This window comes from Macaca mulatta, chromosome 2 (genome assembly GCF_049350105.2).
Source record: "Macaca mulatta isolate MMU2019108-1 chromosome 2, T2T-MMU8v2.0, whole genome shotgun sequence".
In the NCBI taxonomy this organism is placed as follows: domain Eukaryota; kingdom Metazoa; phylum Chordata; class Mammalia; order Primates; family Cercopithecidae; genus Macaca; species Macaca mulatta.
In genome coordinates, this window is record NC_133407.1 from 96185868 (window position 1) to 96201674 (window position 15807).

The 15807-nt window shown below is 43.8% G+C and overlaps 1 protein-coding gene across 1 annotated transcript in view; it reads left to right on the forward strand.

The window, feature by feature from the left end:
• Positions 1 to 15807, forward strand: part of HTR3C (5-hydroxytryptamine receptor 3C) — a 34257-nt gene that overhangs the window by 4943 nt on the left and 13507 nt on the right. Inside the window, exons 6-9 of the mRNA XM_077994103.1 lie at positions 691 to 851; positions 1691 to 1895; positions 2087 to 2302; positions 2383 to 2731. Of these exons, the coding sequence (XP_077850229.1) occupies positions 691 to 851; positions 1691 to 1895; positions 2087 to 2302; positions 2383 to 2731 (931 nt within the window). The remainder of the gene's footprint in view (positions 1 to 690; positions 852 to 1690; positions 1896 to 2086; positions 2303 to 2382; positions 2732 to 15807) is intronic.

Sequence of the window (15807 nt, forward strand, 5' to 3'; positions counted from 1 at the left end):
CTCTGTCTCAAAAACAAAACAAAACAAAACAAAAACAAAAACAAAATCCTAATAACTGCACATCACCCCAGATGCCAATTAAATTGTCCCAAGTGGGGCCCAGGTGATGCTAACATGCAGACAGGGTTAAGAACTGCTGCTTTACAAGCTGGGCGGCCCTTGTGCCAAATGAGGCCCAGCTGACTCTGAGCTGCTGCACACCTATAATTTTTAGCTCAAATCTTTTAACTCTAATAGCTAACACACTTAAAAACCGGTAAATTAATATAACCGAATGCCACCAGGTGTCACGTGGCAGATTTGGATAAACTAAAACCATCAAAGTGGGCATGCATATAATTATTAAAATATTGAGCTCTTCAAGCTTGATTCCACTAAAACACCACCATACAACTGGGGGACTGAGAAGGAAAATAGGAACGACTCCAAAAGTTCTTGACTCACATTTGAGTCATATCCAATATTCCCATAATGAACTAGATTCACTCTTGTTTTCAACAACAAAAGAAATTAATGCTGCTGCCCACACACATATGAATTGCTAGTCAGGTAACCCACTTCTGAGAAAACCAGAATACCCTGCTTTAAAAGGACAGACGAAAATTTGTTTTAGAAGCTCAGTGGGGGAGGAATCCAATTTTGTGGGCAGACTTACCTGTGTAGTAATGAACTGACCGGCCTCCCTTCCAGTGGACGGCATGCTGCTGGGCATGGACAAGGAGGTGTGGAAGATCACAGACACGTCTCACAACGTCATCCGAACCCAGGGGGAGTGGGAGCTCTTGGGCATCAACAAGGCCACCCCAAAGATGTCCATGGGCAACAACCTATATGACCAGATCATGTTCTATGTGAGTCCAGGGGTCCCTGTTTGACTTCTGATCCCAGCAGCTTCGTGATTGTCCTCTTGACCTAATGCTCTTTGGGAAGTGAAAAAGAAGCTCCAGGCCGGGATCAGTGGTTCACACCTGTAATCCCAAGACTTTGGGAGGCCGAGGTGGGCGGATCACCTGAGGTCAGGAGTTCAAGACCAGCCTGGCCAACATGGTGAAACCCTGTCTCTACTAAAAAAAAAAAAAAAAAATTAGCCAGGTGTGGTGGTACATGCCTGTAGTTCCAGCTACTCGGGAGGCTGAGACAGGAGAATCGCTTGAACCCGGGAGGTGGAGGCTGCAGTGAGCTGAGATGGTGCCCCTGTACTCCAGCCTGGGCAAGACAGTGAGACTCCATCTCAAAAAAAAAAAAAAAGTTCCAGAGGGTTGGGCGCCTGCTCCCCACTGCCCCATCTACCTAATTACCCTGAAGCAGGATCCCCAAGGCCTCCCCCGCTCCCCATTCACCCACTCCTCATTCACCCGCTGCTGCTCTGGAGAGGGGAGGAATGGCTGGACTGTAATAAGCCCTGCCACTCAGAATGGAACAGCTCACCCCTACTGCTCACAATGACTTCAAGGGTCCACTTGCACCTAAAATTCTCCAGTCATTGTGTTCCTAGTAGGTTAAAAATGAATGCAAATTAGACAACAAATCAGAGGCCGCTATGTAGACGAGCACAATTAAATGTGCAAATGTTACTTAAAAAGATCGTCCCCAGCAGCCTCACAGCACATTGGCAAGGATTAGGGGTCAGATATACAAATTGAGCCCTCTGCCATCTATTTATCTGCCATCTTCTCTGGTCTCTTTCCAGGTGGCCATCAGGCACAGGCCCAGCCTCTACATCATAAACCTGCTGGTGCCCAGTAGCTTTCTGATTGCCATTGACGCCCTCAGCTTCTACCTGCCAGCAGAGAGCGAGAATCACGCCCCATTCAAGATAACGCTTCTGCTGGGCTGCAACGTCTTCCTGCTCATGATGAATGACTTGCTTCCTGCCAGTGGCAACCCCTTCATCAGTATGGCTCCTCCCACTTTCCGGAGGAGAAAAGGCACCCAGGGCCAGGGAGGAGGGCCAGGAGAAATGGCTGCTGCTCCGCCGAAGGAAGGAAGGAAGGGGCTGTGAAAGAAGACTGGATTTAGGAAAGAGGCATGAGAAATACTTACAGATAAATTTGCCTGGTTTACTTATAATTTGTTCTGCCCTCAGGTGTCTACTTCGCCCTGTCCCTCTCCCTGATGGTGGGCAGCCTGCTGGAGACCATCTTCATTACCTACCTGCTGCACGTGGCCACCACCCAGCCCGCACCCCTGCCTCTGTGGTTCCACTCCCTGCTGCTCCACTGCACCAGCCCAGGGAGATGCTGTCCCACTGCAGCCTGGAAGGGAAATAAAGGCCTGGGTCTCACCCCCACCCACCTGCCTGGTGAGGGAAGTCAGCACTGCCCACACTCCTCTAATCCTGTCCCTTCCCACTTCATGGCTGAGCCTCTGTCCTCTCCACAGGCACAAAGGAGGCGGGGGAGTTAACAGGGAAGCAGCTGGGACCCAGAGAGACCGAGCTAGATGGGGGCTCAGGATGCACAAAGACCCAGCTAATGGAGCAGTGGGTGCAGTTCAGCCACGCGATAGACACCCTGCTCTACCAGACTCACTTTCCTTATCTTAGCCACTTATCCCCAGTGACTACCATGTCCCCTTCTAAATTCCAAAAACTCCAGCACAGTACTACCAAGCAGGTTCAGGATGGCCCTGGACAATTTCCTGTCTGTTGCTCAGGCTGCGTATTCCTGCTCACCTTCAGTCTCCCTGAGCTACCACCTAACTCCTCACTCCCTGATCAATGGAAGTCCAGGTCAGTGGAGTCTCTCCTTGATCAATCACCCCAATAAACAACTTTCCAGGAACTACTGGCTCTTCAGTTTGTTTGTTTATTTATTTATTTATTGAGACAGAGTCTTGCTCTGTCACCCAGGCTGGAGTGCAGTGGTGCCATCTCAGCTCACTGCAACCTCCACCTCCCAGGCTCAAGTGATTCTCATATCTCAGCCTCCTGAGTAGCTGGGATTACAGGTGCACACCATCACACCCAGGTAATTTTTGTATTTTTAGTAGAGACGGGGTTTCGCCATGTTGGCCAGGCTGGTCTGGAACTCCTGACCTCAAGTGTTCTGCCTGCCTCGGCCTCCCAAAGTGCTGGGATTACAAGCGTGAGCCACCTCATCCAGCCCTCTTCGTTATATTTATTACAAACTCTGGGGTGGAGACTCCTCTTGCAGAAGCTTTGATACTTCCCCCTAAGCAGGTGTAATCTGATGTGATGTTAAGGGTTTTAGACACTTTCAGAGTTTTATAAGAATAAGAAAGACAAGTCTTATTTGTGAGAAATTATTTCATTTGCAATAAAATATTTACAAATGCAAAGTGTTCCTTTCAGCAACCATTTCTTTTTCACTTTCCTTCACCTCTCATTCCTGAAATTGCTCTTTAAAATAAATCATACATTATGTCATTCTTTTTTATTCTAACGGGTTTCTCTTACTTCATAACATCAAACAGAGTGGGATTTCTAAATATGCGTGCTTGAGGCTGGGTGGCTTATGCCTGTAATCCCAGCACTTTAGGAGGCCAAGGAGAGAGGCCAGGAGTTTGAGCCCAGCCTGGGCAACAAAGAGAGACCTTGTCTCTACAAAAATAATAATTAACTAATTAATTAATTAAAAATTAGCCAGGTGCAATGGTACATGCCTGTAGTCCTAGCTACTCGAGGGACTAAAGTAGAAGGATCGCTGGAGCCCAGTTCAAAGTTACAGGGAGCCATGATCGCACCCTTGCAATCCAGCTTGGGCAACAGAGCAAGAACCAGTCTCTTAAAAATAAAATAAAACCAAAAAAAAGTTTTTTAAGTTCCCTGTTAATAGTAGTTCACAGCAGGGCTCGGTAGCTCATGCCTGTAATCCTAGCACTTTGGGAGGCTGAGGCGGGCGGATCTCAAGGTCAGGAGTTCAAGACCAGTCTGGCCAATATGGTGAAACCCCATCTCTACTAAAAATACAAAAACTAGCCGGGCGTGGTGGTGGGCACCTGTAGTCCCAGCTACTTTGGAGGCTGAGGCAGAAGAATTGATTGAACCTGGAAGGCGGAGGTTGCAATGAGCCGAGATTGTGCCACTGTACTCCAGGCTGGGTGACAGAGCAAGACTCTGTCTCAAAAAAAAAAAAAAAAGTATTTCACACTTTCATCAGCAGCTATAATCATGGGAGAATTCTAATAGCTAGCTGCGAGCAAGACCCTGAGGAGAAACAGAAATTGAAAGGGAAAGTCAAAAAACACCAGAGACAAATTTCTGGATATTTCAATTGGATAAACACATTTCAGGGATTTATTCGTTTACCCTTCTGCCTCCCCTAAGAGTGTGCTTTCATAAAGATCAGGGTCAATGTCTCATCCATTTTTGTAGTTTAGCGCATGGTACCACATCTGGCACATCATGGATACTTAATACAGACTTGGGTTTTTTTGTTTTTTTCTTTCCAGCTTTTAGGTTCAAGGGGTACATGTGCAGGTTTGTTACCTGGGTAAATTACATATCGCAGGGGTTTGGTGTACAGATAATATTGTCATCCAGCTTAATATCCGATAGGTAGTTTTTTTTGTTTGGTTGGTTTTTTTTTTCTTTTTTTTCCTTTTTTTTTTTTTTTTTTTTTGTTGAGATAGAGTTTTGCTCTTGTTGCCCAGGCTGGGGTGCAATGGCGTGATCTTGGCTCATGGCAACTTCCACTTCCCGGGTTCAAGCTATTCTCCTGCCTCAGCCTCCCAAGTAGCTGGGATTACAGGCGTGCACTACCATGCCCAGTTAATTTTGTATTTTTAGTAGAGACGTGGTTTCTCCATGTTGGTCAGGCTGGTCTCAAACTCCTGACCTCAGGTGATCCACCTGTCTTGGTCTCCCAAAGTGCTGGGATTACAGGTGTGAGCCACTGTGCCCGGCCACCTGATAGGTAGTTTTTCAATCATCATCCTCCCCCCACCCTCCATCCTCAAGTAGGCCCCAGTGTCTATTGTTCCCTTCTTCGTGTCCATGTGTATTCAGTGTTTAGCTCTCGCTTATAAGTGGGAACATGAAGTACTTGGTTTTCTTTTTCTTTTTGAGATGGAGTCTCGCTCTGTCACCATGCTGGAGTGCAGCAGCACGATCTCGGTTCACTGCAACCTCCACCTCCCCGGTTCAAGTGATTCTCCTGCCTCAGCCTCCCCAGTAGCTGGGACTACAGGGGCCCGCCAACATGCCCAGCTAATTTTTTGTATTTTCAATAGAGACAGGTTTCACCATGTTGGCCAGGATGATCTCAATCTCTTGACCTCGTGATCCACCTGCCTCAGCCTCCCAAAGTGCTGGGATTACAGGCATGAGACAATGTGCCCGGCATTTACAAGCACCCACCACTACACCCGGCTAATTTTGTATTTTTAGTAGAGACAGGTTCTCACTATGTTGGTCAGGCTGGTCTCAAACTCCTGACCTCAGGTGATCCACCTGTCTCGGCCTCTGAAAGTGTTGGGATTACAGGCTGAGCCACTGCGCCTGGCAGTACTTAGTTTTCTGTTCCTGTGTTAATTCTCTTAAGATAAGGCCTCTGGCTCCATCCATGTTTCTACAAAGGCCATTATCTCCTTTTTTATGACTGTGTAGTATTCCATGTGCATATGTACCGTATTTTCTTTATCCAGTCTACCATTGATGTGCTTCTAGGTTGATTCCATGTCTGCTATTGTGAATAGTCCTAAAATGAACATACATTTGCATGGGTCTTTATGGTAGAATGATTTACATTCATTTGAGTATATATCTGTGATAGAATTGCTGGGTCAAATGGTAGCTCTATTTTAAGTTCTTTGAGAAATCTCCACACTGCTTTCCACAGTGGCTGAACTAATTTGCATTCCCACCAGCAGCATATACATGTTCTCTTTCCTCCACAACCTCTCCAGCATCTGTTATTTTTTTCCAACTTTTACATAACAGCCAATCTGACTGGAGTGAGATGATATGTCATTGTAGTTTGGATTGCATTTCCCTAACACTTAGTGATATTGAGCATTTTCTCACATGCTTCTTGGCCACACATGTGTCTTCTTTTGAGAAGTAAATACAGCCTTGTTGAATGAGTAAATGTGTGAATGAATGCCAGCCAGCCAAAATCCACATTTTACTAGCTCTAACTGTAAATCCCTTCCCAACATATTTTATTTTATTTTCTTTATCAAATGTGGAAAATTAACGCAACACATCTTCATGTGTCAACTATCTCTGAGTTCTTGGAGATGTTACTTATATCCTGGCAAAGGCATTTCTGATATCAGATTCTCTTGTTTCCTTCTTCTTTCCATTACTTGGAACATATTTCCCACTCAGAAACTCACTTGGTTTTTGCCAATAACTTAAAATGAAGAATGTCTATTAAGCCATTGAGGAATTTCAAATTTCTTAAGATCACTTTTTTATGATTTATTTTCCTTCCCCATTTCCACATTTATATTTCTCTAGATGTCATCTTGCGATTTTTTTCATACATATGCAACTTGAGGTTTTCCATGCTAAGACTTTTGTTTGACAATGCCCTTTGCAAAAGAACATTCTGCTGATATGTTCAGGTGGAAGTGAGACTTGTGGGGTAAAATATGACCTGACAATGAGGCAAAATATATTAAACTACTACTAGCCAACATAGGCCAGCAGGAACATTAGCGGTGTTTCACAATTTGGGAGGGAATGGTTCTGGTTTCTGATATCTCTCATTTTAAAAAAGAGAAAATAAGGGGTGTAGTGGCTCATGCGTGTAATCCCAAAACTTTGGAAGGCCTCAGCAGGAGGATTGCTTCAGCCCAGGAGTTTGAGATCAGCCTGGGCAACATAACAAGACTTCTTTTCTACAACAGCGACAACAACAAACAAAAATCAGCTGGGCATGGTGGCGTGTGCCTGCAGTCCCAGCAACTTGAGGGGCTGAGGTGGGAGGATCGCTTGAGCCCAGGAGGTCTACAGTGCAGTGCGCTGTGATCGCCCCACTGCACTCCAGCCTTGGCTACAGAGTGAGACTCCGTCTCAATAAAGAAATAAATATACACACACACACGCGCGCGCGTGCACACACACACACACACACACACAGTAGCCCTTGTGATCATAACTTTATTTTTTGTCCTTTATTTTTTATTAAAAACCTCTGTAGGTATGTACATTGGAAATTTATGAACTCGGTAAAAATCAGACAATTGGCCCTGGATACACTACTCTCATCAAATGCTTGATTATTGTCTAACTTCTTGGGTAATTTCTACTCATGTCCCACTCTTTCCTTTCCTTGGCAGCATCTAGGGTCATGCTCACAACCTCTTCACGTCTCATTGTTTATTTTCTTTCTTTCTTTCTATTCTTTTTTTTTTCCATGGAGTCTTGCTCTGTCTCCCAGACTGGAGTGCAGTGACGTGATCTTGGCTCACTGCAACCTCCGCCTCCCGGGTTCAAGCGATTCTCCTGCCTCAGCATCCCAAGTAGCTGGGATTACAGGCATCTGCCACCAGGCCTGGCTAATTTTTTTTTTTTTTTTTTTTTTTAGTAGAGACAGGGTTTCACCATGTTGGTCAGGCTGGTTTTGAACTCCTGACCTCTGGTGATCCAGCCGCCTCGGCCTCCCAAAGTGTTGGGATTACAGGCGTGAGCCACCACGCCTAGCCAATTTTCTTATTATTTAAATAATTCTCAGAAGACTTTCTCCAAGAATAATTTCTTCCTACTTATTCTTTCAGTAGTTCATATATCTGACCATTCTTATGGTATGTTTTTTGGGTTTTTTTGTTTTTTTGTTTTGTTTTGTTTTGAAACAGAGTCTCACTCCATTGCCCAGGCTGGAGTGCAATGGTGTGATCTTGGCTCACTGCAACCTCTGCTTCCTGGGTTCAAGCAATTCTCCTTCTACAGCCTCCCGACTAGCTGGGATTACAGGTGTGCACCACAATGCCCAGCTAATTTTTTAAAATATTTTTAGTGGAGACAGAGTTTTGCCATGTTGGCCAGACTGGTCTCAAACTCCTGACCTCAAGTGATCCACCTGCCTCGGCCTCCCTAAGTGCTGGAATTGCAGGCATGAGCCACCAAGTCTGGCCTCTTAGGGTATGTTTTTGTCTCATCATTATCTTTGATTCCTTCCATCTTCTAGAAATCCAACATGTCTATGGACAATACCATATTTCACACTTATCCCCTCTCTTCTTTCATCTCTATTTGTTTATCTGAAAACTAAGCTCATCTGTCTGCTCTTCACTACTCCCTCTAGCTCTCTCCTTCCTCCATTACTCTTCCTGACTTTTTCCTTTTCTTTCTTTTTCTTTCTTTTTTTTTTTTTTTTTTGAGACAGTTTCACTCTTGTTGTCCAGGCTGCAGTGCAGTGGCACAATCTTGGTTCACTGCAACCTCTGCCACCCGGGTTCCAGTGATTCTCCTGCTCAGTCTCCCAAGTAGCTGGGATTACAGGCACCTGCCACTGCACCTGGCTAATTTTTTGTTTTAGTTTTTGTAGAGACGGGGTTTTACCATGTTGGCCAGGCTGGTCTTGAACTTCTGACCTTGTGATCCACCCTCCTCAGCCTCCCAAAGTGCTGGGATTACAGGCATGAGCCACTGTGCCTAGCCCCTGTATTTTTTCCTTATACCAACCCTTTCACTATCATTTCTCCTTAATGATTTCACTAGCTTGTTGCAAACCTCTCATCCACATCTGACATTTAGGAAAACTCGTCTAGATCATCATCCTTAATAATTCAAAGGTGATGCTCATGATACTGATTATTCCATATATATGGCATAGATGTCAAAATCTATACAAAATAAGTAGCACTTAAAATACACTATGACGGCCAGGCACGGTGGCTCATGCCTGTAATCCTAGCACTTTGGGAGGCCGAGGGGGGCGGATCATCTGAGGCCAGGAGTTTGATACCAGCCTGACCAATATGGTGAAACCCCATCTTTACTAAAATACAAAAAATTAGCCGAGCGTGGTGGCAGGTGCCTGTAATCCCAGCTACTCAGGAGGCTAAGGCAGGAGAATTGCTTGAACCTAGGAGGCAGAGGTTGCAGTGAGCCAAGTTTGGGCCACTGCACTCCAGCCTGGGTGATCAAGTGAGGCTCCTTCTCAAAAATAAATAAATAAATAAAAATAAAAAATAAATAAAATAAAATACACCATGAGAATGTTCTACTACATGTGAGGCCATCTGTTGCAAGGAACACCAGGAGGTTTGCAGCTTCTTACAAGCAAGCGTGATGACTTATAAAGGTGCAACTCAGGAGATAGAAGATAAACACAATTAGGAAATAAGTCATTCTTTAAGATTCTTCCCTTCAGGGTAATTTAGTAATTCTGTCAAATTATCCAAAGCCAACATTTTCTAGATATGGGTCTCTTTTTACTCCCTAGCTTTTGCTACACACTTTGTTTTTTTTTTTTTGGAGACAGAATCTTGCTCTGTCGCCCAGGCTGGAGTGCAGTGGTGTGATCTCAGTTCACTGTAACCTCCACCTCCCAGATGCAAGTGATTCTTGTGCCTCAGTCTCCGGAATAGCTGGGATTACAGGTGTGTACCACCACATCTGCTAATTTTTGTATTTTTTTTTTTTTTTTTAGTAGAGACGGGGTTTCACCATGTTAGCCAGGCTGGTCTCTAACTCCTGACCTCAGGTAATCCACCCACCTCGGCTTTCCAAAGTGCTGGAATTACAGGCGTGAGTCACTGCACCCGGCCGTGATCCTTTCTTTTCTTTCCTTCTTTCTTCTTTTTTTTTTTTTTTTTTTTTGAGATGGAGTCTCGCTCTGTCACCCAGGCTGGAGTACAGTGGTGCCATCTCAGCTCACTGCAAGCTCCGCCTTCCGGGTTCAAGCCATTCTCCCACCCCGGCCTCCCAAGTAGCTGGGACTACAGGTGCCTGCCACCACGCCCAGCTAATTTTTTTTTTTTTTGTATTTTTGTATTTTTAGTAGAGACGGGGTTTCACCGTGTTAACCAGGATGGTCTCGATCTCCTGACCTTGTGATCTGCCCGCCTCAGCCTCCCAAAGTGCTGGGATTACAGGCGTGAGCCACTGCACCCGGCTAGCTGGCTCTTTTCTTTTTTCTTTTCTTTTCTTTTCTTCTTTCCTTCTTTCTTTCTTTCTTCCTCCTTCCTTCCTTCTTTCCCTCCCTCCCTCCCTCCTTCTTTCTTTCCCTCTCTCCCTCCCTTCCTTCCTTCCATCTATCCTTCCTTCCTTCAAGGAGTCTCACTCTGTAGCCCAACCTCAAGTGCTATGGTGTGCAATGGCGTGATTTCGGCTCACTGCAACCTCTGCCTCCTAGGCTCAAGCAGTTCTCTTGCCTCAGTCTCCCAAGTATCTGGGATTACAGGCGCCTGCCACCACTCCCGACTAATTTTTTGTATTTTAGTTTCACCATGTTGAATAGTTCACGAACTCCTGACCTCAGGTGATCTGCCCACCTTGGCCACCCAAAGTGCTGGGATTATAGGAATGAGCCACCGCGCATGGCCTCCACACTTTTTAATCATACTCTTCACTAGATACCAGGGGAGCCGTAGTTCTCTCTGCTTGCCTACTTTCTACTCCGGCAAAAGTGAAAAGCATACCCCTTGTCTATATCCTCCTACTTGCTAAGCAAAGATCTACTTAGATCCCCAGTTTGAGGGATCTTAAGTACTTTCTTTTAACTCTTCTCTGCCTTACAGCAGATTCCATCTTTCATGCATTATCTGAGCCACTTCGAGACACTTAGTCACCCAAAGCAGTTTCTTATTTCAACATTCAATCAGTCTTTTTTTTTTTTTTTTTTTTTTTGAGACAATATTTCACTCTTGTTGCCCAGGCTAGAGTGCAATAGCACGATCTCGACTCACTGCAACCTCTGCCTTCCGGGTTCAAGCGATTCTCCTGCCTCAGCCTTCGGAGAAGCTGGGATTACCGGTGCCCGCCACCAGACTCAGCTAATTTTTGTATTTTTTAGTAGAGACAGGGTTTCACCTTGTTGGCCAGGTTGGTCTCTAACTCCTGAGCTCAAGTGATTCACCTGCCTTGGCCTCCCAAAGTGCTGGGATTACAGGTGTGAGCCACCGTGCCCAGCCTACATTCAGTCATTCTTAACCCATATTTTGAATCATTAATCCAGTCTTTTAATATACTAGGTGCAACACACAGCAGGCATACCAAAACATCAGATGCAACAAGAAAAGTTTTTGTTCCATCACTTGATTATTTTTTTTGAACTTTTTTTTGCAATATCACACATGTACAGAAAAGTATGCAAATCATATAGGTCAATGAATTATTCACTCAGTGAATTATTAATATGGACCACACCTGTATAACCACCACCCAAGTAAAGAAATAGACCAACTCTTGGGAAAACCCCCTTTGGGGCTCATCCCAATCATTGTCTTATTCAGACTTTCCAAAGCTAGTCACTAACCTGACATCTAAATTAGTTTAGCCAGTTTTCAGATTTTGTATAAATGGTATTACAGTATTATTCTTTTGTGTCTGACTTTATTTACTCAACATTATGTTTGTGAGATTTATCCATGTTGTTGTGAGTGGTAAGTTTGTTCATAGTCATCGTCGTATAGTTTTTCACTTTATTTTTTGACTAGCAATTATAGTCTTATTTGTGGAACTAACTTACTCAATCTTACATTAGATTCAAGTCATCACTCATTAAAATCACTGCTCATTTATTGATGTTAAAAGAACATTGGCAGATTGTCTTCAGCCATGCATGAAACTAGATAAATTAATTTTACTTGCTTATCTTCCCTTTATATTTTCAGTTCTATGCATTTGGGTGTGATACCTTCAATCCTTTTTGTAAGAAGGAAGGGAATGAATAAGCTAGTAAATACAGACATTCAAAGACCGCAGATGTAACACTGAAGAACTGCCAAGTTTTAAATATTTTTGCAATACTAGTTACTACATTCAGATGATCACCAAACTTATAGATGAACTGTATTTCAAATGTTAATTGATAAAATCAATAGTTTGGAATTCAGAACGTGCTTTCCATAGAAACACATTTTAAGCAGTATTCAATAAACAAATTAGAATATTTAAAAGTCTATTTAACCCACAAGGCAGCTGAAATACTATATGTGTGCAATAAAAAAAAAAGTCAAATAAGTTAAAATGCTGTTTCAAAACTGAAAATGAAACAAGTAAAATTAATAAAATGGGATAAAAAATTGTAAATTTTTATGTTTGAGGAAAAGCAGACTTGGTTAGAGGAGACTGGAGTTGGTGCCCAGTGAGAGAACACATGGCATGCACCCAGGCGAGGTCAACCAACTAGGTCCCAAATCAACGATCCAAACCAATCCCACTCCACCCCACATATCCATTCCAAGGTGCCTAAGAATCCACCTATGGCCGTAGTCTGGACAAACGCCAGCCCTGAGGGAGAGAGGTAGATCAAAGTGACACAGAATTTCTACAACTCCCACCGTCTCTTTCCTCACCCCCAACCACAAGAGTCTAAAAATATGGTGGAGATAAACCCAATGATGAAACAGTAGTCAGAGAAAAATCAGACAAACTTAGAGCCAAACTACAAGTAAGAGTCACATTCCAAAAGCAAAGACCTAGAGGAAAGCCATGAAATCCAGATAGAGCAAACTTTAAAAATGAAATCACAGAAGAAAGAAGAAGGACTTTTAAAATCTTAACATGGGCTCTAAAAAAATAAAAATTAAAAAAAATCTTAACATGGGAAACGCCTTTGTAACTATTAAAAAAAAACTATAAAAGAGAAGATTGATAGATCTAACTACAAAAACCCAATAAAGCAACATAAACAAAATCAAAAGACCAACCAGACCAGGTATGGTGGCTCACACCTGTAATCCTAGCATTTTGGGAGGCCAAGGCAGGCCAGTTTCTTGAGGCTAGGAGTTTGAAACCAGCCGGGCCAATGTGGTAAAACCCCATCTCTACTAAAATACAAAAATTAGCCAGGAGTGGTGGCTCATGCCTGTAATCCCAGCTACTCGGGAGGCTGAGGCAGGAGAATCACTTGAACCCAGGAGTTGGAGGTTGCAGTGAGCGGAGATTACACCATTGCACTCCAGCCTGGGCATCAGAGTGAGACTCCACCTTAAAAAAAAAAAAAGACAAACCAGAAACTGGAAAAAAACAGACACAACTCATATGACATATATATATACACACACACACACACACACACATATATATATAAAGAGCTCCTGTCAATCAAATAGAAAAATTACCATACAACAGAGAAATGAACACACGGCATACAGCATTCAACCTTCACAGAAAAGAAAATACGGATAATTTTAAACATTCTGAACCACCAATTTTCAAAAGACGTTCTGTATTCTAGGAACTAAAGCAAGATACTGCATTACTTATTCTGTCTCTGGTGGTCTTAAAGACCCCTAAGGATCCTATAAGTTTCTTCAGATCACCACTCCTAACTAACTAGTGCCATGGAGCAACTTGGTTGAGTCTATCCTGGCTCTGTGGACACTATACTGTCCGCTATGGTAGCCACTGGCCACATGCCGCTATTTAGATTAAAATTAATAAATCAAAATGAAATAAAATTTAAAAATCAGTTCCTTAGTTGTACTAGCCACATTTCGAGTACTCACTGGTTATATTTAGCTAGTGGCTACTATAATGGATAGTACAGATATGGACCACTTCCTCCATCACAGAAAATTCTACTTGACAGCATTGATCTAGAAATAGACTTTTAAAGTAAATATCTGACACTTTAGCTCACTTAATCCTTCTTTATTTTGTTTTGTATTGTTTTTGAGATGGAGTTTCATTCTTGTTGCCCAGGCTGGAGTGCAATGGTGCAATCATTTGCTCACTGCAACCTCCACCTCCCGAGTTCAAGTAGATTCTCCTGCCTCAGCCTCCCAAATGACTGGGATTACAGGCACATGCCACCACACCTGGCTAATTTTTGTGTTTTTAGTGGAGATGGGGTTTCACCGTGTTAGCCAGGCTGGTCTTGAACTCCTGGCCTCAAGAGATCCACCCGCCTCGGCCTCCCAAAGTGTTGGGATTACAGGCATGAGCCACCACACTGGCCACTTAATCCTTCTTTAGCCTTGAAATTTTAAATATAGATAAATTTTTTTTCTCATTCATATTTTCTTTTTTTAATTTTTTTATTTGGAAACAGAGTCTCACTCTATCACCCAGGCTGGAGTGCAGTGGCGTGATCTCGGCTCACTGCAAACTCCGCCTCCCAGGTTCAAGATATTCTCGTGCCTCAGCCTTCCCAGCTGGGATGACAGGCATGCACCACCAAGCCTGGCTAATTTTTATATGTTTCAGTGGCGTGATCTCGGCTCACTGCAACCTCCACCTCCCAGGTTCAAGAGATTCTCGTGCCTCAGCCTTCCCAGCTGGGATGACAGGCATGTACCACCAAGCCCGGCTAATTTTTATATGTTTAATAGAGATGAGGTTTCACCATGTAGGCCAGGCTGGTCTCGAACTCCTGGCCTCAAGTAATCCACCTGCCTCTGCCTCCCAAAGTGCTGGGATTACAGGCATGAGCCACTGTGCCCAGGCTTCCTCCATATTTTTGAAATTCCTTACAATAAACATGTGATCTAAAGTTTCTATAATGATCCTTTTTTAAAGGGAAGAAAGTTATAAAAAATATCATTATATCAAATTAATAAAAGAAAAATGCAAGGGAAAAGTTTTAGCTCTCTGAGCAATCCAGAGGTTTTATAGCAAGAAAGGCATTTCTCGATTTGGAAATCAGGCTGCCCACACATAGCAATTATTTATAACTGACACCTCATCTTTCCAAGACTCATTTTTCTCCTTTTTTATACATTATCACTAGCTTGGGTTTTCTCTTTCTTTACTAGAATTAAAAGAAATCCCTCCTCCCCATTAAAAATAATAACAGACTGGGCACGGTGGCTCATGTTTGTAATCCCAGCACTTTGGGAGGCCAAGGCGGGCAGATCACCTGAGGTGCGGAGTTCGATACCAGCCTGGCCAACATGATGAAACCCCGTCTCTACTAAAAATACAAAAATTAGCTGGGCATGGTGGTGGGCACCTGTAATCCCAGCTACTTGGGAGGCTGAGGCAGGAGAATCGCTTGAACCTGGGAGGCAGAGGTTGCAGTGAGCTGAGATCACGCCATTGCACTACAGCCTGGGTGACAGAGCAAGACTCTGTCTCAAAAATAAATAAATTAATTAATTAATTAGCAACAACAATAATAACTCTTTCCTGCAACTCATCTGGTGTTTATTCTTCTTTTCCGAGTTTCAAACACAAAGGAGAGGAAGGTTCAGAAGAGAACAACCCTTGCTTTCCAGTTATCAGCTCTTACCTCCTCCTCCTCTTTATCCAGCTAAAACAGATGTTGCAGGGTTGAGGGGCTACTTTAAGTTCCCTCATGGCTACAGCCTCCTGCCCTCTCCAATCCCTGGGCCTTCCAGAAATGGAGGTCAGTAACTCCTCTGGGAGTATGCCTTGGAAGTAGAGGGATTTGGTCTTCCTTTTCCAGGCCATCTGCGGATCAGTCGCCTCCAACCTTTACCAGTCTGTTAGCAGGGATGGGACGATGTGCCAGTCTACACAGGCCATCAGCTCAGGCATTCTTCCCAGACGATCTGCAGCATGACACCAGGCCAGAAGCTGGAAATTATTGCCCCAGGCCCAAACATACTGAGACAACTCCATGCCTCAGCACTCACCCACCGTGCAGCTGAGCACAGGCCTGAAACTTTAGTGAAAACACAATGTTGGTGGGGAGAAAAGCCTTATTTTCCCATCAATCAACCACAAGCATGAGGGAAGAAAAGTGTGAGGTTCCTTTCTCAACA